Genomic DNA, 25,595 nt, shown 5'->3' on the forward strand with positions numbered 1-25,595 from the left:
TGAATATTTAAGACATGTTTATTTCCATAGTTCATTCCCCATTGTAACATATTTGAGTATTCATCGATTTGAATTTCATAGATACTTGTATAACTACTGACTATAGAAACCTTAAAAATCAAAATACTATTTCTACTTTCATTTATTCACCCAATTCTTGCAGTTCAGAACAAATGAGACCATTTTTATTTACATCAGTTCAGTTTATACATATCTGGATCTTTGTTTCCAATATGAAAACCAAGTTTTAAATAATACAATCACCTTGATTCAAGCACAGCTGTTTACAAACCATTCTCCAGTTCCATCCACGTAAATCCAACTATTATATCAGATAAAGGTTTACTTAACATAAATTCAGTGAAATTGAGCTGATCATAAGCAGCATGAAAATATGGGGTGATGAAATTTTCAGAATGCTACTGCAAGTAGCATTTTCCTGCATTATATTAAAGTACTGAAAAAAATATTTAAATTTATTTAAAATATAGATATGAGATTATCCCATTCTGTCCAAGCCTATTATACGCCTTCGAACGGTTTTATAATTCAGTCCTGGAAATTCTTGAAGCTGTTAGCATTTCCTGTTCAGAAACATCACATCTATAAAAGCTAACAGGAAATTTCAAAAAAATATAGTCTTCTACTAATTTTAAAAGTTGATTGGTTTGCCAAATGATGCAGCCAGATTTGCTTCTCTGAAAGCCTCTGATAATGTCTGCAAAGAAAGACAAGAAGAATTAATGAAGAAGTGTGTATAGGTCAGAAGAAAATTTAAATATGACATCTGTGTGTACAGTGAATAATTACCGGATGCGCATGACAGACTCTAGCTATATCTTCACAGGATGCTCCATATTCCAAAGCAAGAGCAGCTTCATTCACCATTTCACCAGCACCCTTTAATAAATTGAGAAGTGACTTTTGTTTCCTTTGTGACAACAACTCTATTCTCATAAGTGAGCAGTAAAATGGATTAATTGCCTCCTGACATGAAAAGCATAACAGGTGGCACAGAAGTTGCAGAATCTGGACTTCCAAGCCAGATGGCCTAGAGTCAAACCACCCATTGACTACCTCAACCACTCAGTATCGGTTTCATTCAGTTTTTTCAGGTAAGAATAGGAACACCTTTATCTAACCATATAAAACTTAAAAGTAAATGCATGCAATTAGGGAAAAAAAGCACTCCAAAATTATTATCTCTATACTATTACCACTATTATTAGTATTACTGAGTTGTAATTTTACACTATTACCACTACTGTTATGATACCTAGGGGAAAGACATGCTTAGATTTAGTGATAAGAAAGCCTTCTTTAAAGGTGACATTTGAGCTGACGCCTAAAAAAAACATGAAGTCAATCATGCAAAGATCTGGAAGTAGAGCATTCTAGGCAGAGGATAATTGAAACATCTGGCTTGTTGCGAAAAAAAGGGGGGGGAGGCAGAAAACAGGGCAAAATTTGAAGCGGCCTGCCTGTATGTAACAGCTGGAACTTGAAAAGTTCTATTGGGAGTTTATAAAGGCAGAGAAGACCCAACAACTGTTATAGAAAAGACCCAGCAACTGTTATAAAAGATATCTTACTTGCAGTATACAAAGTATACTGCAGGACTGAATTCCAAGGAGCAAGTAGCATACACTAGGTCAATGTCATGCTAAGAAGTGCAAACTCTGAACAATTGCATACATTTTTTCAAAGTATTGGGGGGCAAAATTGGGTGTGAGTGCTGTGGATACCTCGCTAGAAACAATGTACAACAGCAATGCTTTTCAGAAATCACTAGGTGATTTCGGGGTCATACTCACCGGTCCTAGAATATGTGCTCCCAATACTCTGTCTGTTGATTTCTGCCCAAGGATCTTCACCATGCCATCTGTGTCAGCATTGGTCTTAGCTCTACTATTAGCAGCAAAAGGGAATTTTCCAACTTTGTACTCAATACCCTGTAATGAGAGATAGAAAGCTATGAGAAGTATCATTCCCACTGGTGAAATCATGTTCCAATTGTTTAGAAAAAAAAAATCTGAAGGCAATTCTTCTCAGATCATACAGAAAACCCAAAGTTTTGCTAATGCAATATATTGGGGACATAAAAAATAAGAAAACGGGCCAGTCAGCAGCTAGTTGCCTTGCTTGTGGCTAATCAGGGTTCAATCCCCATAACCCCATATGGTCACCCAGCACAGCCAGGACTGATCCTTGAGTAGAGACAGGAGTAAGCCCTGAACTCAGATGGATATGGCCCCAAAACCTAAAAGAAAGGGAAAAAAAAATAGAAATATCGATCCACCTGCATATATGTCATTTCTCTGTGTTTTGGGCCATGCCTGGCTATATCGTGGATTCACTAGTAGCTCTGCATTCAGGAGTCATTCTTGGGTCAGCCACATGCAAGGAAAGCACCCTGCCTGCTGTATTATCTCTCTGGGACCCACCTGGATATATTTCAGAGCCAAATAAAAAAATATGGAACGAGTTAACAGTTTCTGAATATCGGTAAGAAAATGATCTCCTTTAGGATACAATGGGAAAAATACATGGGGGAATTAAAAAAAAAGATAACGTTCTTTCCATATAGTTACTAAAATGCATCAATGCATCAATAGAATGATTCTCTGCCACCAGTCACCAGTGTCATTAGCCTCACTCAGGAGTGTACAACTGAATTACGACTGCATCCACCCTGTGCCCCTTTGGAATTACCTCTTCTTTCAACTGTTCTTCTGACTTGCCAACCCAAGCAACTTCAGGGTGTGTGTAAATCACTGATGGCACACAATTGTAATCAATGTGCACGGCTCCACCAGCCATTCCTTCCACACAGATAATGCCTTCATCCTCTGCTTTGTGAGCCAGCATTGGGCCGGCAACCACATCACCGATAGCATAGATACTACAGAGACCAAAAGAAACACAGTGAACTTTTGTAATCACAAATACATTCATCTTCGGTCATGCCATGATAACACTAAAAGTCATAGTTAATGAAATACCAAAAAATAGGGAATACCATTAGACCCAACAATACCACTTCTGGGAATACACCCTAGGGACCCAAAAACACACAGCAGAAACAGCATCTGCACTTATATGTTCATTGCAGCACCATTCACAGTAGACAGAATCTGGAAACAACCTGAGTGCCCCGAAACAGATGTATGGATGAACTATGGCACATCTACACAATGGAATACTACACAACTATTAGGAAAGATAAGGTCATAAAATATGCTTATAAATGGGTGGATTTGGAAAGCATCATGCTGAGTGAAATGAGTCGGAAGGAGAAGGACAGATAGAAACAGTATAAGGCCAGGAAAAATGGACCAGGACAGCTGGTCAATGGTTGATCACTGGTGTGGGAGATGGAGGGTTGTTAAGAAAGTTGCCTGCCACAGAGGCAGGCTGGGGTGGGGTGGGGGTGGAGGTGACTTGAAGGGGTGGGAGGGAAACCGGGGACACCGATGCCGGGAAATTACACTGGTAGAGGGATGGGTGCTGGAACATTGCATGACTGAAATACAATCCCAAATTTTGTTATGCTCTGTTTCACAGTGATTCAATAATAAAAAAATTTTTTTAAAAAATAGGTGAGTCCAAGTTGTAGTTTCTCAGGAATGAAAAAATTTTCACTTTCAATTTTACATGAGTTTACTGCTCTTCCCTGAAGATGATGCGTCTTTTAAGCATAACAAGTTTGCTTTTTTTTTTTTTCACTAAGGGTGTCTGAAATCAATTCTAAAAGTACTGAAAATATAGGTGACTATTTAAACTTACTTTGGAATTTTGGTTTGGAATCTTGAATTGACTGGAATTCTACCTCGAGGATCTAGTTCAATTCCTAGTGCTTCTAAGCCCAAATTCTGAGTAAAAGGTCGTCGGCCAATGCAAACCAAGAGTACATCACAGGTGATGACTTCAGACTTATCCCCAGAAGCAGATTCAATACTAGACAAAACACAGTATACAGATAATCTGTTATATACACCTTTATGAGTTGAAAATTTAAGACTACATATTTCTCAGGTACTGGTAATGCTTCCAATAGTGCCAATCCACCATAAATATAACAAACACAAAGTCAGGGAGGGACAAAATAACAAGATCCTATTAAATCCTAAAAACCAAGTAGTACGGCATGAATTAGACAGACCCTGGCCTGGAGAGACAGCTCAACAGGCTGACTGCATACAGTACAAGCAGGGCGTCCAGGACTGAGCCCCTGCACACTGATACGAATTGTCTAAACAGCAACAAACAAACAAAAATCACAAAAAAAAAATATAGATCTTAATGACCTTAGAGTCAAGAAAAAAACAAGTTCAAGCACTGCCTCTTCTAAATACCAGGCATTTGGCATTGGGAAAATTATTATTTGACTTTGGGAAAATTATTGTATTCAGTTAGACAATTATGTAATAGAGTGCCAGGTGTAATCATATGCAATCTAACTGAAATTTATTATTTTTTATTTTTCCAGATCTACCGAAAAATTATACTGAGTGTTGATAATTAAAAACTTTCTGGATATAGGGGCTGGAGTACAGCAGGTAAGGCACTGCCTTCCACGTGGCTGACCCAGGTTCAATCCCTGGCATCCCACATGGTCTCCCAAACCCTGCCAGATGGATTTCTAAGTGCAGAGCCAGGAGTAAGCTCTGAGTACCACCAGGTATGACCCAAAAACTTAAAAAAAAAAAAAAAGAAACAACCCACAAATCCAATTCCGGAATAGATATTATAAAGAAGGCCATAATATTTAGAAAATGGGTGAACTTTTCTATCATTCTCTTCATCATGAATTTCAATGAATTAAACTCAATTAAATTTGAGTTACACTAAGCAATAAAATGATCCCAATTTACAAAAAATCTCCAAACAGGTATTTGCTAGTTCTTTCTCAAGGAAACATAAAAAATAAATATAGCATAACTTACGAAACATCTATTTTTCCATCCGACTTCTTGGTAGCACCAGTCACCTTTGTATTCAGCTTAAATTTAAATCCCTGTTTCTGAAGGATTCGTTGAAAATTTTTAGATATCTCCATATCAATTCCAATTCCACCAACATGACCCAAAAACTCAACAGCTGTCACATCTGCACCTAGTCTCTGCCAAACTGAACCCTGCAAATAGATTTAAAACCAATAATCATAAAAATGAATAATTTTATAGCAAAGGTTTACTAAATTCAGTAGCTGATTGTGAAGAGATTTTCTTTCAGTAACATTGTTATTAGCAGCTCTGAAGTTTAAAAAGAGCATTGTGGAACATATACATAAATTCCATCTATCTACTCACTCACTCATTGAACATTTAATGTCTATCTACCATTCTGGGTGCTACATTCAGCCATTAGCCAATGAAACACTGCCCTCACGGATCTTATATTCTGGCTGGTGAGACAAATTAATAAAATTCATGCTGAGGACAATAAAACGCTTTGAAAAAATTAGAGCAAGGAGTAAGAGGAGTCAGAACGATGGAAATGAGAGTGACTACAATCTTAAATATTGTAGTCAGGGGAAGGCCTCAATTGGAAAAGCATTTTCAGATAAGATTTAAAAAGAAGAACTCTAGAAGTAAAAAAGATTGGTCCAGGAAAAAGCAGATGGAAAAGAAATGAGGGTAAAGAGCAGATTGCTAATGATGGTTTGCAAAATATTAAAATGGCTACAAATATTATTTCCCTTCAAGAAAAATATGCCAATGTTTTAATTCAAGCAGTAATTTAAAGTAAATACCGGTTGTAACAAATTAATTTCTACCTCTTAAAAAATTTTTTTATCACAAACAGCAGTTCTCAGGGGTCATTTCTTATTATTTAATTGCTCATTTTATATAAATTTTATGCACTATTTAATTACATATTATCTTACTTAACATGTCATTTTATTCTTAAAGCTTTTATTTATTTGTTTTTTTGCTTTTTTGGGTCACACCTGGTGATGCACAGGGGTTACTCCTGGTTCTGCACTCAGGAATCACCCCTGGTGGTTGCCAGGGGACTATATGGGATACTGGAAATCAAACCCAGGTTGGCCGCATGCAAGGCAAATGCCCTCCCACTGTGCTATTGCTCCAGCCCCTATTCTAAAAGCTTTTAAATTCATTTGGTTCTTTTTCCAGGCTACTGCTTAAAAACACTGTAATTCAATGGAATGTGTTTTTACTGTCATGGGTTGTTTTTTGTTTTGTGATTGGGTCAAACCCAGCTGTGCTCAGGACTTACTCCTGGGTCCCTGCTCAGGGATCACTCCTGATGGGGCTCTGGGATGCCAGGAATCAAACCCAGGTTGACTGCATGATAGGCAAGCACCCGACCCATTGTACTATCACTCAGGCCCCCTATTTAATATTTACCACAAGAGTTTACCTTTCCAATTATATTTCTTTTAAACACAGGGTGGAAAAAATCATTAATATTCTTGAGAGCTGAGTTTAGTAGCAGCAATACAACGACATGCAAAACTGATCACGTAAATCCAAAATGTAAAGCCCAAAATTATAATTCCCAAAGATGGGCCAGAGAAACTGCAGATGTTAAGAAACTTGCTTCACATGCAATTCACCCAGCTTGATCCTTAGCATCAAATATGGTACCCCTGAGCACAGAGCCAATGAGTAAAGCCTAAGTACCACTGGGGGTGGCTCCAAAAATAATTTTTCTAAAAGAAAATACAGGAATCTTTCTGTAATCTTGATTATCCAAAATTCCTAGACACAATAAAGTACAATCCATTAAAATAAATAAACTGGAATCAAAAATTAAAACAACTTCTCTTCAAAAATTAGTATTACAGACATGAATAACATATTACAGAAAGAAAAATTACTAAAGAAGAAAAAAACAGTAGGGCCCAGGAGATAAGGGTGCATATTGTGCATAAACCCAGGTTCAAATCCTAGCAACACACGGTCCTCTGAGTCCCACCAGGCACAGCCCTGGAGGCCCCGGAGCACCTCTGGCTGTAGGTGAAGGTGACCTGGGAATGCCCAGTATTACAGGGCTCAAGAAGCACTGCATCCCTGAGCCAATGCATTCTACATCGAAAGGCAGGTGGGACTCCCCCAAGTCACCTAAGCACTACTTAGGAAGCCCCCCAAAAGGAGACATCACAGGGCCTGGGGATGTTATCTCAGCAGCAGAGCTCCTGTCATTCCATATGTGAAGTCCTGACTTTTTTTTTTTTTTTTGGCATCACCAACGGTCACGGTCACGGTCCTCCCGTTGTTCATCGATTTGCTCGAGCGGGCCCGGTAACGTCTCCATCATGAGACTTGTTGTTACTGTGTTTGGCATATTGAATACATCACGTGTAGCTTGCCAGGCTGGGCAAGATACTCTGGGTAGCTTGCTGGGCTCTCCAAGAGGGGCGGAGGAATCTAAGCGGCCATGTTGGCCGCTTGTAATGCAAATGCCCTACCATTGTGCTAGCGCTCCAGCATCACCAAAAAAGGGAAGAAAAAGAGACAAAAATAATTAAATACACACTACACCAAAAATAAAGAAATGGAAAAACAAGCATATAAAAATATGCTCAACACGTCAAGTCACAGAAGAAATGCAAATTAAAACCAAATATGATACTAAACACTGGGGCTGAAGCGATAGCAGAGTGGGTAGGGTGTTTGCCTTGCACACAGCTGAGCGGGTTTGATTCCTGGCATCCCATTTGGTTCCCCAAGCACCACCGGGGTAACTCCTGAATGCAAAGTCAGGAGTAACCCCTGAGTACTGCTAGAGATGACCCCCAAAATAAACAACCAAAAACAGATATTACACAGACTCTAATTAGAAAAGCTGACACCAACCATTGGTGAGACTGTCAAGCAACTGAGACCTGAAGTTGGCAGCAGGGTTGTGAGACTGCACAGCCACTTTGAAAAAGAGGGTTCCTTCAACAGTTAATGGAGATGCCATTTGATCCAACTATTATGTTTCTGGGTATTTACACTCCAAAAAACAACACTAAAAATAAAAAAGGATGTCCACACCAAAACCCATGCAAAGTGTTCAGAGCAGCAGCATATTTATAACAGTCCCCCGCCTCTAATATCCATCAATTGATGAATGGCTAAATAAAAAGAGCCACATCCACAGAATGGAATTATACTTGGCAAAAAAAAAAAAAATACTGAAGCATTCATGGGATAAAGAGCTATCTCCATGGTGAAAGCGTTTGCCTTGCAAGCAGGACCCTGGTGCTGCATTAAGCACCTAGGGTGATACTGGGGCCTGTTCTGCTTGAGCCTGGCAGCTCTGCTATTCAAGATTCCCATCACACCATGGTCAGGGATGTGCACATGTGCCACAGTTAACTGACGACAACCACCAGTCCCTTGGCAAACACCATGGCTAAGCCTCTGCTATAGGATGTGCACATGTGCCACAGTTAACTGACGACAACCACCAGTCCCTTGGCAAACACCATGGCTAAGCCTCTGCTATAGAATACTATGCTAATGAAAAGAACAGCAATGATAATATGAGAACACTAGACATTAGTACACATACACTTACTGTATTATCAGCCACTATACAAGGGGCTAAAGACCCAGTAACTGAAACAGCCCTAATCTCAGTACCCAGCACTGATGATTTAATAAAGGTAAAGGTAAAGGCCCTCCCGTTGATCATCGATTTGCTCGAGCGGGCCCAGTAACGTCTCCATTGGAGACTTTGTTGTTACTGTGTTTGGCATATCCAATACGTCACGGGGAGCTTGCCAGGCTCTGCCGTGCGGGCGAGATACTCTCAGTAGCTTGCCGGACTCTCCAAGAGGGGTGGAGGAATCGAACTCGGATCGGCCATGTTGGCTGCGTGCAAGGCAAATGCCCTACCGCTGTGCTATCGCTCCACCCTTTTTTGATTTAATAAAAAAGAAAAAAAGCGAACGACTAGAACCCGTAAGAGAGATAAATAACAAGAAGCATTGGGCGCAATGGAGCACTCAGCAAGAGTACCTAAAGACAGCTAGGGGAGCCAGGGAGGGCTCTTAGTGCAGAGACCTGGGGAGTAGCACCATTGTACAGCGGGTAGGGCACCTGCCTTAAACATGGCCAACCTAGGTTTGAACCCTAGTACGACATAAGGCCCCCTGAGTCCCACCAGGAGTCATTTCTGAGCGCAGAGAAAGGAGTTAAGCCCCCAAAGCATTGGAAGTCCCCAACCTTATCCCCCACCCCCCGCAAAAAAAAAAAAAAAAGAGTGCAGAGTGCAGAGACTGGAGGAAAGAAACATTCCAAATGGAAGAGAAGCCAAGAAAAGAGCACAACCAGGTCAAACCCTACTTATTTCTATACACATGTAACAAAGACCTTTAAACAATATTAAAGAGCAGTCACTGAAGAACCAAGATTACATCTGTGCTAGAGAAAAAACACTCCAACCACTACAAGAGAAAAATAAGAGAACAAAAAGAAGCCACAGATCTAAAGAGATCGATGGAAAGAGGACGACATGTTCACTGTGTGTATCTGGTAGTATCACATCATAACCCAGTGACTAACTATGGTGCACACACACACACACAGGCATGGAGTCATCTATATATTGGGCTCTAGGCAGGCACTGGTAGGATTCATTCAGATGGGAAATATTAGAAAAGAAAGAGGCTTTGACTGGGAGTGAAGAGAAAGAGGATAAGGTGAAGTAACACATTTACTGAATCCCAAAAGACATATAAGTAGTAAGAGAGGTAGACACTCAAATATATACAAAAGTCCAGGGGCAAAGATATATTTTGAAATTCTGGTAATAAATTTTGGAGTGACAACTGAAGCGGAGCTAAGAGAGCATTTTCTAGAAAGACAAAAGGGTCTGGATAGAACTCTCAGACAGAATGGAAGCAAATACTAACAATTACAATAAAGCAAAGGTGAAATGGCCAGAGCTAGTTCAGAGATTCACATAAACATTGGTTTATGTGAGCAACACTGGGTGCAACCCCCAAGCACGGACTGCCAGGTGCACCCCCTGAACTAAAAATTAGCCTAAGAGCTTGTCAGGAAGTTGAGGAAGGGGAACACAGATTCAAGCAGGGGGAGCACAGATAGTTGTATACCCTCAACCCAACACTGGCTCATATCTATTGGGGGAAGGCCATCATCTTTAACCACACAAAGCTTCGGGACAGACACACAGAGAGCAGGGAGGAAGAGGACACCCACCTAACCAGCCACATCAGCTCAATCAACCCCAGGAGATCAAGGGGGTGATGGATGTCTCAGCCAGATCATTCTCACATACAAATAATCACTTAAAAAGAGATCCAGTAAAGGGCTGAGAAAGGGACAACTAACTACATAGAAGAGAGAGAAGTCAACCCAACTGGGAAACAGAAAATAAACAGAGCACAGAACCAGAGAAGCTAGGGTTAAGCAAGAAAATCAGCAATGCTGACTGTTACTCTCAAGCAGTAAAGCAAGTAGTCCTCTGAACTGAGCAAGAAATCCATTCACCTCCTCTCAAGAGCAACTGGTGGCACACAGACTGAGCAGTGAACGGAAGCTGAGGTAATGGAACATGGGAGAGAGAGGAAAGAATTTTACAGTTAAGAAATTAAATGGAAGTAGATAAATTCTTGATTACAGGTCTAGCACTTTGGAAAAGGTGACCGAATACAGAAGAAATGAGGTCATTAGAAACAGATCAGGAAAAAGGAGAATAGGCGGACAGAAGGTATGGAAAAGCAAGGAATTTGGGGAAGCAGCAATAGCACAGTGGATAGAGTGTCTGCCTTGCATGCAACCGATCTAGGTTCGATCCCCGGCATCCCACATGGTCCCCTAAGCACCTCCAGGAGTGATTTCTGAGTGCAGAGCCAGGAATACCCGAGCATAGCCGGGTGTGACCCAAAAATCCAAAGGGGGGAGGGGAAGCAAGGAATTTAGAGAATTTTGCTATTTCTAAAATTTAAGCATGGTCAAGATGAAGATGGAAAGGAAGGAAAGCGCCAGATCATTTAAATTTTATCTTCATCTTAAATGCAATTTGCTCAAGAACGAGAGCTGCCTTCAGAAGGGTTGTCAAATACTTTTTTTTTTAAATTTAGATGCAGTCAGTTAATTTAGAAAACAAATTTAGAAAAATTTAGTTCTAAGGAACAGGAAAGGCAGAATACACCGGATAGCCAACCTAAAAATTGTAAAAATGTTTTAATGACCAAAAAAAAGAGAATAGAGCTCAGAAATAAAATAAATAAAAATGTTTTAATGACAAATGATTACAATAATAGTTCATCTTGAGAACTTTTTACTACCTAAAGTGCTTAAGTGCTAAATGCTAATTTATCTACAATGTTATCAAAAAGCAGAGGGAACCACCAAGTACCTTCCTACTCCAAAACGACAATAAGAAATAAAGGGGGTAGGAGGAGCTATCACTTACCAATTCCACACCTATTACTCCTGCACCAATGACAACCATCTTTTCTGGAACCTTTTTTAAGGATAATGCACCCGTAGATGACACTATTGTATCTTCATCAATCTAGTATTTAAAAAAAAAGAAATTAAAATTACTTAAAAACTTACTGACTTATTAAGCCATGATTTAACTCGGTATAATCACTAAACATACTAAATCATTTATTTGTTTCAAGGTATCTAAGATTTCTATCTATACACCTGATCAAATCACATGTAAAGTGCTCACCTAAAATTCTATAAGCATTTCAAAAGCAAATGGTCAATCTTATAACCTAATGTCCTTAAATCCTGTTTTATTTCTAATTAAAATGACTGCAGAATGAAGACAGAAAACTTCACAAAGGCGCATGACTATCTAGTAAGATTTTAGTAGAAATCTCTCAAAGTTCATAGTGTGACTAAGGTAGTTCACAAAATGAATTTCTTGCAAGAAGGCACAGGCAGTTGTAAAAAGAATAAATACCGTGATTCCAGGAAAGGGAGTGACTTCTGAACCAGTTGCTATAAGGATATTCTTTGTATCGATAACTTGAGTGCTGCCATCGGCTTTAGTAGCGGTCACTTGATTTTTGCCACTTATCTTCCCGAACCCATTAACGTGAACAACCTTTCAAAATATAAGGTATATAGATTCATAAAGCTTAAAGTAACTTTTTTGGTACAGAAACAATGGCTTACTGAAGAAAGTGTCCTAATACATCCAACACAAGATGTTTCCTTTAATTAAAATACTGTACATAGAGCAGCAAAATTTTTATTATATTAAAAAAATGTACTGAAAACAATACAAAATAAATTATTTCGGTTCTGCTTTGGGGTGGGGGTTGGGGTTCTGGATGGAAACATCCAAAATATGGAGGTGGGAAGGTGTAATGGTGGTGGGCTTGGTGTTCAAATATTAAATGTAATCAAATATTGTGAATAACTTTATAAAAATAAAATCAAATTTAAAAAAATAAAAAATGTATTAAATATTCATGCCAGGGAAGTTTATTTCAGGTTAGGCTTGTTTTAAGCAAATAAATATTCTCACCCACCCAAAGAATAATAGCAATGTCTATCAGCATAGGGCTTAGTACACGTATTTTTTAATAACTAACCTTATTTTGCTTGAACAAGTGAGCAATTCCACCTGTTAAAGCTTTTACTGCGGTGCTCTTCTGTTCCATCATTTTCTCTAAGTTCAAGCGAACTTCAGGCACTGTAATTTGTTAAATACATCTTTAGGCTTTAGCTAAGTTCTCAACATTTTCCACTACGCATGATTTGAAAAGTTTATATAACCTAACGCTTATAAAAAGGCAGTACTGAAATGTTTTAAGTTAATAAAAGATACAATCTCAGCTGGCAACAGGCCAACAACATTCTATCACAATACTTAACAGACAATTATTATTAAGATGTCCACCTTCAGGAAAAAAGCATTCTCAAATAAAATATTCTATCTCCCACTGGGACAACATATTCACCAAACACCTTATGAGCCTGAAAGAGATTTAGGAGAAATGGAAAAGTCAAATACCTAATACTTTACAGAGAAATGTTCTCTTCATAAAACAGAAACAAACATATCCACTTGAAAACTTTACATAGAGAAGCCAAATACCAAAATTAATCAACTAGCTCTTAATTACTCATTAAACTAAGAACTCTGAGGAAACAATATAAGACAATCAAAAACTTCACTTCAGTAGAGCTTAAAAAGGCGGCTACCTTAAAAATCAACTCATGAGGGCTAGGGAGATAGCTCAAAGGGCTGGCTCCCATTGCTTTCCACGTGAGAATCCCAGGTTTGATGCCTGGCACGGCATGGCTCCTGCCAAGTACGCACCCCACTCCCCCAAATCAGCTCATGTGATCAACACATGGTGCTGATCTTGAAGATGAGGAACTAGAGATCCTGAGAGATTTCATTTCCTCTGGGAGGCAGAGATAGAACATGAAGCCTTGCCTACAATGCGGGTCTTCTGGATTAATACAGTCTCTTCTTTCTTTCTAGGTAAGGAAAGTAGGTCTTGATTCTACTTTTCATTGAATTTAACATGCCATTCCTTCCTCTTTAATCTTCATGCTATAATCACTATAATCCTTTCTTTCAGAAACAAATGAAGGAAATTAGTGTCCCCTCACCCCCGCCGCCTCCACCCAGGTAAGCTTAAGACCAGTCTAGAACAGACTGTGCTTCTGTAAGTACATGACAATAATGATGGAAAGTACGAAATAAAGACAGTTCAAAACAAAGGGCAGGAGATAAGATTTAACAAGTCAAAATATTTAAAAAAATAAAAAAATTTAAAAAGTCCCTTTCCACTCATGAAATTCCTGCATCTACCTGGCAACTTCCACTACCAACAATTTCCACAAGCATGCCACCTTTCATCATTTGTCTTCAGTATTCAGAATTTAGTGCCCTTATTCCACAGCTGATCTTCAGGTTTCAGGGAAATCAAAACTGATCGTGCACACAATGCACGCACAAACACATGAACACACACATACACCCACCCTCCCAGACCTCATACAAAAGATGCCAACAAAAAAACAGAAGAGATTATGGTAGAACTCTGAATGAAGCCATTTTTTAACTTAAGTTTCTACACGTTTAAGATTGTTTCCTTATTCTTCCCTCAAATAGCACTGCACTGTCCTCCCGTTGTTCATCGATTTGCTCAAGCGGGCCCAGTAACGTCTCCATTTTGAGACTTGTTGTTACTGTGTTTGGCATACTGAATACGTCACAGGTAGCTTGCCAGGCTTTGCCGTGCGGGCAGAATACTCTCGGTACCTTGCTGGGCTCTCCGAGAGGGGTGGAGGAATCAAACCTGGCTCAGCCAGGCCGGCTGTGTGCAAGGCAAATGCCCTACCACTGTTATCGCTCCAGCCCAAATAATATACACAGAAATGTTTTTTGGGCCACACCCAGAGGTGCTCAGCGATTACTCCTGGCTCTGTGCTCAAGGATCACTTCTGACGGTGCTTGGAAGGCATATGGTGTGCCAAGGTTTGAATTTAGGTCAGTCATGTACAAGGCAAACATTCTACTCACTGTACTATCAGTCCAGTCTGTCAATAACACATATACACATTAGACACAGGAGTCTTTAGACACAGAGTAAAGTATGACCAATTAAATCACTAAATATGAAGTGTACTTACCTTCAATTCCTCTAGATGCAAAATCCTTTCCATGGACCATATGGTAATAATGAGAGTTATTTAACAAAGCCTAAAGAAAATTAAAAGAAAAAGAATTAGAAATAAGACAACTGAAAGTAGTTATGATATTTTATTCGCTATGTATAAGTATGTACAAAAGTATAGAGCATCAGCTTCTGTTTTTGTCATTAATTTAATGAAAATAATGAGATAAAAATAGTTAACGAAAGGTGCCAGAGAGACAGTACAGCAGGTAGGGCACCTGCACTGCAAATGGTCAACTGGGTTCAATCCTTGGTATCACACATGGTCCCAAGCCCACCAAGAATGATCCCAGAGGGCAGAGCCAAGAGTAAGCTCTGAGCATAGATAGGTGTGCACTCCCTCCCCTTAAAAAACAAGAAATAAGAATGCCTTTACTGTCCTAAAAGCAAGTGAGTAAGTACACACTTCAGGTGAAAAAGGCAGTCAGCTCACATGCAAGAAAGGAACTAGGTGCAGGGGAGACAATACAAACTTCAGGCACTTGCCTGGCATTTGGCTGCAGCTGTAACCTTGGTTCGAATTGTAACACCACATTTGATCTCCCAAACACTATCAGGCTTGACCCTGACCAAAGAGCCAGGTGTGACTCTTTCCTGTTACGCTTTACACTGGGAAAGCAATGTTAAGGGAATATGATGTCTGACTCAATGGAAACATCAGGAATTCTGAGACAAATCAAAAGACAAGAATGCATGGCAAGGCCAGAGAGATAGTATAGTGGGTAAGGCACTTGCCCTGCACACAGTCACCTGGGTTCAATCCCCAGCACGCCACATGGTCCCTGAGTCCTGCTAGGAGTGATCCCTAATCACAGAGTTAGGAGAAAGTTCTGAGCACTATTGAGTATGGTGGCAAAAAAAAGGAAAAAAAATAAAAGCAGCATGGCAGACTGGTGTCAGAACTCAAAAGTTTTACCAAAGAAAAGGTATCCTTTAGGGGTCGAGTGAGAGTTCAGTGGGTAGGTTCAAGTCTCAGCATCCAATATGGTCCCCTGAGCACTGCCATAAATAATTCCTGAGTACAGACCCAGGAGTAACTACCCAAGTACCACCAGATGTGGTCCAAAAAACCAAACAAAATAAAGTATTTTTATCTCCAGGGGGTGCTTAATTTCTATTAACTTTGTTAGCATAATAGTCTAGTCTCAATACATCCACCTAGATAGTTAACAAAAAAATATCTCTGTACTATAGAAAATGAACGCTCACCTTAGAAGGTATACACCCAACATTCAAGCACGTTCCACCAAGAGTATCATTTTTCTCAACGCAGACTGTCTACAATCAAAGAAAACATTACTTAACTGCATATAACCTGCAAATGTTTTGCATTATTAAAGCTCTGAATGTATTGATCTTAATTTTATGAAACATACCTTTCAAACTGGATCTGTACGCAAGAAATAGTACTGTTTTAAATTACCATCTGAAAAATGTCAAATTCAGGCTAACCCAAAATTGAATTAATTGTTCTAAAAGACTTTTTCCTGTTTTTAATTACCAAATATATGCCTTTATTTCTATTACTGTTTCTTAAAAGTGTGACTACAGGAGCTGGAGAGAGAGTGCAGAATGCAAGGCTTTACTTGCGGCTGAGCCCGGTTCAATCCTCGGCACCCCAGAAAGTGCCCCAAGCCCGGCCAAGATTCAATTCCTGAGCACAGAGCCAGGAGTAAGCCACAAACCTCACTAGGTATGGCCCCCAAAACAAAAACAAAAAGCGAGACTAGAAGTTAAAACATACTGTCAGAGAGCGCAAAAGAACACTGCGACCCAGTTTCCATTTCATGGGAAATAACAACTGAATGAACCCTGCCCCTCTCCATTAGACTTGGGGGGTACATACAATTTATAGAATTTGAGAAATTATTGTGATAAAATAGTTTATGAATAGTTTATGAATATAATCAACTCTTCCCAATAAAAAGGAACCGAGACCTAGCAGGAGTCTAAACCTTACCTTGAAGCCTAACTGGGCAGCTTTAATAGCAGCAACATACCCTCCAGGCCCAGAACCGATCACTGTCACATCAGCATCAACTATAATAAAAAAAAAAAAAAATTGATGTGAAACAGTGCATCATAAGACATAAACAAGACTTTTTTTTACCCAAGATTTTTAAACCTGGCTTTAAAAAAAATAGTTTCAATAACTATCATTTGCTACAAAGTATTTTATTCGTAGGTACTTTGATGTCATTTGCAGTAACTGAAATAGGACAGAGGTTTCCATTTCATTTTCTGTGTTCATTATGGCATACAGAAATATAACAAAGTTCTGTATCCACTTTGTTAAAGTTCATAATTTTAACAGAAAGTAACATAGGCACTTAGTAACAATGGAAGACACCTCAACCAGGTTGGCCGCATGCAAGGCAAACGCCCTACCCACTGTGCTGTTGCTCCAGCCCCCACACCTGATTTTAAATCTCAGCACTACCATACAGGAAAGAGTTGTGTGTCTTGGGGCCAGGAGCAAGCTCAGTGGTTAGGGCCTATTCTCAGCATGCACCTGGCTGAGTTGGATACCTAGCACCTCGTGGTCCCTGAGTATTGCCAGGTACAGTTCCGAAGGCTCTGAACACAGCAAGGTGCGGCCTTGGGAACCCCCACATCACTGGGTGGTCTGAGCATCCCCATCACTGCAAGCAGGAACTGAGATTCACATCCTGGGACCTTTACACGGCCCAGCAGGCTGAGAATTACTTCTGGGACCCCTAGACCTTTCCTGGGAGGCCTCCTCCCCCACACACAAAAAAATAATAATTGTGTGACTAAATAACTTTTCCATAAGAACAATATGTTCCCCTAAATGACTGATACTGGAATTAAACATAAGATAATTTTTGTATGATACTTTTCCATTGGGTTGGAGTGATAGCACAACAGGTAGGGTGTTTGCCTTGAACGCGGCTGACTTGGCCAACCCAAGTTTGATTCCTCCGCCTCTCTCGGAGAGCCCGGCAACCTACCGAGAGTATCTTGCCCCACAGCAACGCCTGGCAAGCTACCACACCGTAACAAGTCTAACAATGTTACTGGGCCTGCTCAAGCAAATCGATGAACAACGGGAGGACAGTGCTACAGTGCAGTGCTACTTTTCCATTATTAAAAAAACACTGTCACTGTCACTGTCCTCCCATTGTTCATCGATTTGCTCGAGCGGGCCCAATAACGTCTCCATTGGAGACTTTGTTGTTACTGTGTTTGGCATATCGAATACGTCATGGGGAGGTTGCCAGGCTCTGCCGTGCAGGCGAGATACTCTCGGTAGCTTGCCGGACTCGCCGAGAGGAGAAGAGGAATCGAACTCGGGTCGGCCATGTTGGCTGCATGCAAGGCAAACGCCTTACCTGCTGTGCTATTAAAAAAACAAAACAAAACAAAACAAAAAACACTTTGAAACTAATTCCAGGTCCTTAATTTCTGAGATGTGAGTGTATGGAAGAGGTAGGGATCAACTCCTCTGCAATAAGAAGTATGAACTTTAAGGGGAGTGCTGAGAATCGAACACAAGGCCTCACTTATATAAAGGTAGTGCTCCACCGTTAGCTGCATCTTAACCCCTTTGGACTTAATTTGAGTACGGATAAATTTTGTATAATTGAACAAAATGGGTAGGGCAGGACATCCAGTGAACTCTTTTGGATATTGGCCCTATAAAGATAAAACTGGGCCAGAGGAGAGCCCACGCCGTGGAGCACATGCCCAGCCTGTGCAAGGCGCAAGTGCAATTCCTGGCACTCACTCACGGCCACTGCACACTACTGAGGGCGGCCCTAGTGACATCAAGCACAGCACGGCATACCCAACAAGCAGTAGACCTGGGCCCTGTGCATGGCCAGTTGTGTCCTTTTTTGAAAAAAAAAAAAATGCATACTGACTTTGATTGGCAGACTTACGTATATTTTAGTAATTATAATACAAATGCACAAAAATAAATCTAATTACTCCCAATCTCAATATGACTTCTAATAAAGCAATAATAAAGTTAGGTGACAGTTCCCAGCCCCTCTCTCTCTTTCTCTCTCTCTCTTTCTCTCTCTCACACACACACACACACACACAAATGCACAAATACACAAACACACACACACTTCTTTGTCCTTAAAATCCAAGTATTCTATTATTTAGCAGTCCAGATCATGCTTTCACATATATTACCAAGTTTGACTCTGAGAACTGCTTAGGAGGAAAGTAAAAATGAGGTATCTTTGACAATGAACAAGGTTCAGAGAGGTCGATTAACTTTCCCAAGATGATTTTGCAAGAGTGACAAAACTAAGATTTGTGTCTCTATTTTCACTGATCTTTATCTTTCATTCTATGCTATTTTACTCCTCATTCTCCTCCCAGCCCCTGTGTGACCCTCAAATGTTAGACACCTGTCCAACACTGAGCCTTGTCCCTAGTCCTCCATTCCTCCACAATTTCAACTATCATTACCTAAAATTCCAAAGAACAATAGTCAAACTTGGTAATATTAATTATCTGATATTACAAAAAGGTGAGAATATTTTTCCATTTAGTTTTCTCATCTCTAAAATAAAGATCACGCAAAAAAAGTCTACCTCAAAGAACTGTAAACTAAACAGAACGTGTGTGAGTGTGTGTGTGTGTGTGTGTGTGTGAGAGAGAGAGAGAGAGAGAGAGAGAGAGAGAGAGAGAAGACAGATAGACCTTGGCACAGTATCTGAAGCATATATATTTGCTATAAGAAAACTACATTCTGATCTCTGCAGATGGTGATTTTAAGTTCTCTCCTTAAGAAACACACCCTGGGCAAAGGAAGAACTGAGAATTAGGGGTGCATGCCTTTCCTATGCCAGTCTTTATCTTAATGAAGTGTGCATTCTTTCACTAAATCCCTTAGGGCCTGGGAAGAGATAGCTCAGAAGACTGGAGTTCTTGCTCTGTAGGCAGGAGGCCCAGGTTTTAAAATATCTAAATCAGTATGGAAGATGGGAATGTGGCTCAAGGGTAAATATATATGTGTATGTATGATTATATTTATATTATATACATACATATGTGTGTATATATATACATATATATGTGTCTGTATACAAAAAAAAATTTTAAAAAGAGCTCCAGGTTTATCCTCAGTACACATACCCACCCTGGCCTCCAAGCACTGCTGGGAATAGCCATGAGCCCCACAACTGTGACCCCAAAGCAATTAAATATCTCAGGTCTTATACCTATGTATGTGAAATGCATACTGCTTCATCTAACCAAAAATTTTACATACTCAATCTACGGGCTAGAGCGATAGCACAGCCGGTAGGGTGTTTGCCTTGCGCATGGCCAGCCTGGCCGAGCCGGGTTCAATTCCTCTGCCCCTCACAGAGAGCCTGGCAAGCTACTAAGAGTATCTTGCCTGCACAGCAAAGCCTGGCAAGCTCCCTGTGACATATTCGATATGCCAAACACAGTAACAAGAAGTCTCACAATGGAGACATTACTGGGTCCTCTACAGCAAATCGATGAACAACGGGAGGACAGTGCTATAGTGCTACTCAATCTACATGGGTACTAAGGGATTTAAGATTTACTCAATGTCAAAAGGTCATTAAAATGATTGGACTGAGTTAGTAGCTACTTAGCTTTAGTTCATAAAAATTGAAGGGTTTGATCAGGAAATGCCTGGCATACAGAAAGCACTCAACACTCTGCAAATGCTTCCAAAGATGCAGAGTTATCTATGGAAAGTCTTTAATTGCATGTATTTTTCATGTCATGTGAGGTGAGAAAAATTAGTAATATTTCCAGTTAAACAAGAAACAAAAGGTGTGTGTTAATTATATCAGAGAGAGAGAGAGAGAGAGAGAGAGAGTGTGTGTGTGTGTGTGAGAGAGTGAGTCTGAGAGTCTAAGAGAGAGATACGTGCCAGACTTGTGGTTCAGAGGTAACATGCATGCAAAGTGCATGCAGCTGACCTGCATTCAATCCCCCTCACCACCACAAAAGCTGTACTGGGTGTAACATTTGCATCCAACATTAAATTATCATTTTTTGTTTTCAAAATCTGACTGCTCACTGTCAATGGTGACCAGAATCCTCTCCCCTACTACTGCAGCACTGTAGCACTGTCCTCCCATTGTTCATCAATTTGCTCGAGCGGGCACCAGTAACGTCTCCACTGTGAGACTTGTTGTTACTGTGTTTGGCATATTGAATACTACACAGGGAGCTTGCCAGGCTCTGTCGTGCAGGCAAGATACTCTCGGTAGCTTGCTGGGCTCTCTGAGGGGCGGAGGAATTGAACTTGGGTCGGCTGTGTGCAAGGCAAACGCCCTACCCACTGAGCTATCGCTCCAGCTCCCCTACTACAATCTCCAGAATAGGGGGCTGGAGCGATAATACAGCAGGTAGGGCATTTGCTTTACATGCAGCCAACCTGGGTTTGATCCCTGGCATCCCATAAGGTCCCGGAGCAGCACCAAGAGTAATTCCTGAGTGCAGAGTCAGGAGTAACCTTTGAGCATCACCGGTGTGACCCAGAATGTCAAAAAAATAAAATAAAATAAAATCTCCAGAATAATAACAGTTTGACAAAGGTAAAGACACAGAATGAAATTATTTCAGAGGGCTGGGCTACTGCTCAGCAGTACTTGCCTTGCATGCTTGGTCAATCCTGGCACTACAGGTTGAAGAGAGAGTGTACAGTAAAGGATTAAGGTCTAGGCCATGAACGACATGAAACCCAGCTGGATCCCTAGCACCATAGGGTCCCCTGAATATGGCTTAACATGTCCCTGAGCTCCCTAAGGCACTTCCAGGTGGGGCCTTGGAGGCCCTCAAAAAAGAAGCTGGATGGCCGAGGGAATTCCTGGCACCACAGGGTCTGGGCAACACCACATCCTTGGTCGCCTGGCATTGAACCCAGTTAGCCCCCAGAGTCCCACTACCAATCCCCCCGAAATTATTTTAGAGTGTACAGGGCACAGTTCATCCAAGCTAAGAGTGAATTGTCCAATCAATTATCAAAACAAGTCATTTCAAACAATAAGCTTGGTATTCAAGGCCAAAAACTGCTTACTACTAGCTAATTCATTTCCTGTTCGGAATACTTTTAAAGATATATGTATTTCCTGTATAAAAACTTCAAAGACAGAAAGTGTAAGATAGCCATAATCTACAGCTTCCTTTTAGGTTAAATCTTTCTAGTCTTTAAAATTTGCTTTGGATAAGCCCTGAAGATCTCACCCAGCAGACAAAATTGACTTTTTAAAGATAAACATAAAGTGAGTAGCTCCTGTTTATCTTTTTAAAGATAAACATAAAGTGAGTTGCTCCTAGACAGCTCAGAGCACGGGGCTGTATGATTTGCATGCTGGAGGCCCAGGTTTGATTCAGGGCACCACAGGTTCCCCAAGCACCTTCAGGAGTGACGTCCCTGCACCACCAAGGGAATAGGACCAAACCGCCACTGGGTATGCTTACCCCCAAACATCCTCCAATAACCAAACTGCTCCTATGGACAAAACCTTTCCCTGGTCCCCCATCCCTTTTGGGAGTAAAACCCAAACTCCCTGGCATGACAAGTCCTCCAGGACCTGATCCCTGCCTACATCTCTGATTTACAGTCTGTTTCAACCACATCAGCTTTCTTGGAACCGCATCATCCGCATGAACAAATTCTCTCCTTAGATTCTTCTCACTGCAGAGGCCTCTGCCTGAGAGAAGCTCTTCACTCCTAACTTCAGTCAGGTCCTTGCTCAGATATAAGCTTCTCAGAAAAAGTGCTCACAGCCTCTTCAAAGCATCTCTTTCTGCCTTTAACTTTCAATCGTTTGCCCCAACATGTATTTACTTGGGTTATTTACTGTCTTTTACCAACATACTGCCAGTGGAATTGGGTCTCGTTCACCACTTGAACATACACGTTGCTCAATGAAGATTTGGTGATTAAATACATGGACAAATGAACACTAAGACAGACCATTATAAGTTACGAGAATAGTCGCTTGCTTGACATTTAAACACAAAGGTGCTATAGATGATTCTGAAGAGAAAATGTTTTACAAAAATACTTACTTGGCCCATCAGCGTAAGTTCTGAGAGGCACTGCAGAGACTCCGGGCAGGCCATGGGAGATCCGACTGAAATGGCCTCTCTGGAAAAGAAGGAAGGTTCACCTTACATAAAAAAAGAACTATGGAAGGTTGATGAAAATACGCTTCTGAGCAAATATGTCTTCCGGTGACAGAACTAGAGGTTGCTTCTAGGTTGTTCCCTCTAGGGAACAATTATTTTAACCTGGCAATCCCAGCCGCTATGCTACCTTTTTATTTTGAAGAGTCCATTAACCTTCTCATGTTTAACCTAATACAAAATTTATTCGGTGGCATTTAATAAATTTCCAGAAAGCATTAAGAAAAGCTCTGAAAATCTTAATTTGTGTACATGAATAATCCACGCTGTGACAATTCTACAAAACTTGTAATCATCTCCTAATCCTACAGGAAGGCTCAATGAAGATGTCACTATCCACAAGGGGAGGTGGGGGAATCAGCCAAGCACATTTAGGAAAACCTACTAAGTCATCTATGCGTTCTTACAGCTCTGCAAACTGTATCATAATCCTCAGGGCAATCCCAAAATAGGGATGGTTGCAGCACTGATGGATCTATGGTGATCACAGCTGCTTCCCAAAATACAAGTAGTGTCATATACAATTAGCACACATATGGTTATTTCTTAAGAACAGTAAGGCACCAAGAACCACAGCAAAAAAAAAAAAAAAGCTACATCACAGAAGAGAAATGGGCTGCAGCCACAAAACATACCCTGTTGGTAGTAAGATTCTCTATTCCTAGGCAATGCTTGCACCTGTGGCCAGGGCAGCAGATTAAAGTCGGTCCTTGTTGAGATTCAGTCCTAGCCCCGCTTGGCGATCAAAGCCCGGCTCTGAGTACCTTCTCTTAAAAAAAACTTGTGGAAGCACAGGTTTCTCCTCGTTGGAATCCAGGAATGGATCACTACCATCCTTACCTTGAAGGTCTATTGCCACGCAGGATCCAGCCAGGATCCTACGTACATGCAATCGGGCGGTGTTTGGTAAGTAGGTGAAAAGGGAAACAGTTATCTTGATCATAACCTGCTTGCAATTAACAATGCAAACCTCTAGGAGGAAAGGCAACGGCCTCCAACTTAAAACCTGCCAGCACCGCTTCGCAGCCCCCCCACCCCCGACCCCACCCCACCCCACCCCGGAGCGACGGTGCCGAAGGCTCTCTCTCTCAAAACTGACCCGGATGGTGGAGAGAGTGGCCTCAAGGTTATCTTGCGTGCCCACTGCAAAAAGTGAGATCACGCGAGGATAGGGATCAGCACTAGGAGGGAGAAAAAAATAAAAAGGTCGCAAGGGGCTCGAGGCCCGGACCATCCGGGCTCAGGGGGGTTGGCTCAGGGTTTCCTCCGCCCGGGTGGAGAAGCCTCGGGAAGGCGCGGGCTTGCACCACGGCGCCGGTCTGGGGGCGGAGGGTGGCACTGCCATCCACGGCGTCTTTGCAGGCTCTCCCCGCGAGTTGTGGGCACCGTCACCCCCGGAGCCTCCAGCAGGGCTGAGGCGGTTCCTAAGGCGGAGCCGCCGCCGCCAAGGCCGCCGCCGGCCTCTCCCACCCCCCACCCGGGCAGGCCGTGTCCCCGCGCCCACCGTCCGCGCCCTCCGCGGCTTCCCCCCGCGCACGACCCCGCCGGCTGGGCCCTTACCTTGACCAAGGAGCAGGACACACGGCTCCAGCTCTGCATTTTGCTGCTTCCCTTTGGCCCAAACCTTTCACCTCCGCGAAACGCCTTCAGCGCCTGGCCAAGGTCTCCCCGCCCTGCGCATGCACGGCGCGGGTGACGTCACTCGCCGCGGCGCGCGCGATTGGCCGGCGCGAGCCAATCGGAAGGGGCGTTCCCGGCATTCTCCGCGGCGGAGGCGAACGTCAAGCTGGATGCTCCCTGCGTCAGGCTCCGTAGCGGCCGGCGCTGCTGGCTCCGGCTCCTGAGCTTGCTAGTCAAGTGCCCTGGAGTTGCAGTGTGATTTTTTTTTAATGATTATTTTTTAAGACCTGGAAGAGGAAATGAATGAGGCAAACGGTCATTTGCATCATGCACAGAAAGGAAAGTTCGAGCAGAATTTTGTTTAAGCACTTTTTATTTATTTTATTTTTATAAAGTTGTTCATAGTATTTGATTACATTTAATATTTGAACACCAATCACACCCGCATTACACCTTCCCGCCACCATATTGCCATCCCGAATCCCAAACCCTGCCCCCAAAGCAGAACCGAAATAGTTTATTTTGTATTGCTGGTTATGAATCATCCACTGAAAATGAGACAAAAAAAGGTTTCTAGAGGAAAGTGTGTGAAGATTGTTGGATTTCACCCAGGAGCAATTAAACCCTTCTATAAGACATTAATAACATATTGTTAAAGGTTGAGCCTTGTGTGGTTGATCTATATATGTATAAATATTTCCCCGTCAGATTGGTTGCCTTCTACTTTAAACCCAATCAAATGTGGTGTGCTACTCTTGGTATATTTGTAGTGTAAAATACGAGTTGTCCAGGAATAGATTCCCTCATAGGTGAGTTGAGCAGAACTTTGATTCTGCTGAGGGATCGTGGCACTTTCTCCCCATTAGCTGGCTTCACTCTGAGGGCTAAATGAGGAAGGATTATTATATTTCCAAGTACTTCATTTGTTGGATGGGCTCTGCATTTAGGTTAAACGAGACCCTTGGAAGAGCTCCCAAAGGAGTGATGTCTGCATCCGAAATCCACAGTCTAAGCTATAGCTTTATCATTTCCTCCTCATATCAAAATGTAAAATGAGTAGATGGGGTACAATCACAGATTGAGGCATCACCTGCATCCTGCTAAATTTATTGGCAGTGTGTGCAACATTTATTTTCTCTCTGTCAGAAAAATGCACCTTTCTGGTAGTACAAAT

General features: G+C 41.4%; 1 protein-coding gene across 1 annotated transcript; it reads right to left on the reverse strand.

The window, feature by feature from the left end:
- On the reverse strand, positions 1 to 24,472 carry DLD (dihydrolipoamide dehydrogenase). The gene is made up of 14 exons (XM_056118025.1): positions 24,362 to 24,472; positions 22,685 to 22,763; positions 16,605 to 16,684; positions 15,854 to 15,922; positions 14,601 to 14,670; positions 12,545 to 12,645; positions 11,908 to 12,051; positions 11,404 to 11,505; positions 4,947 to 5,137; positions 3,787 to 3,957; positions 2,713 to 2,902; positions 1,815 to 1,952; positions 811 to 900; positions 1 to 718 (listed from the first exon to the last, which is right to left on the reverse strand). The coding sequence occupies exons 1-14, from the start codon at positions 24,398 to 24,400 to the stop codon at positions 653 to 655; spliced, it is 1,530 nt and encodes a 509-aa protein (XP_055974000.1). The 5' UTR covers positions 24,401 to 24,472; the 3' UTR covers positions 1 to 652.
- Positions 24,473 to 25,595: the final 1,123 nt, after the last annotated feature.

Source organism: Sorex fumeus, unplaced genomic scaffold (genome assembly GCF_029834395.1).
Source record: "Sorex fumeus unplaced genomic scaffold, SorFum_2.1 ptg000037l, whole genome shotgun sequence".
Lineage (NCBI taxonomy): Eukaryota > Metazoa > Chordata > Mammalia > Eulipotyphla > Soricidae > Sorex > Sorex fumeus.

Excerpts from the sequence above, each read along its gene's own strand:
- DLD (XM_056118025.1), bottom strand. The coding sequence starts at position 24,400 with ATGCAGAGCTGGAGCCGTGTGTCCTGCTCCTTGGTCAAG. Across the intron at positions 16,685-22,684 it reads AACTTACGCTGATGGGCCAA|TTGATGCTGATGTGACAGTG; the intron begins GTAAGTATTTTT and ends TTTTTATTATAG. Across the intron at positions 14,671-15,853 it reads TTGGGTGTATACCTTCTAAG|GCTTTGTTAAATAACTCTCA; the intron begins GTGAGCGTTCAT and ends AATTTTCTTTAG.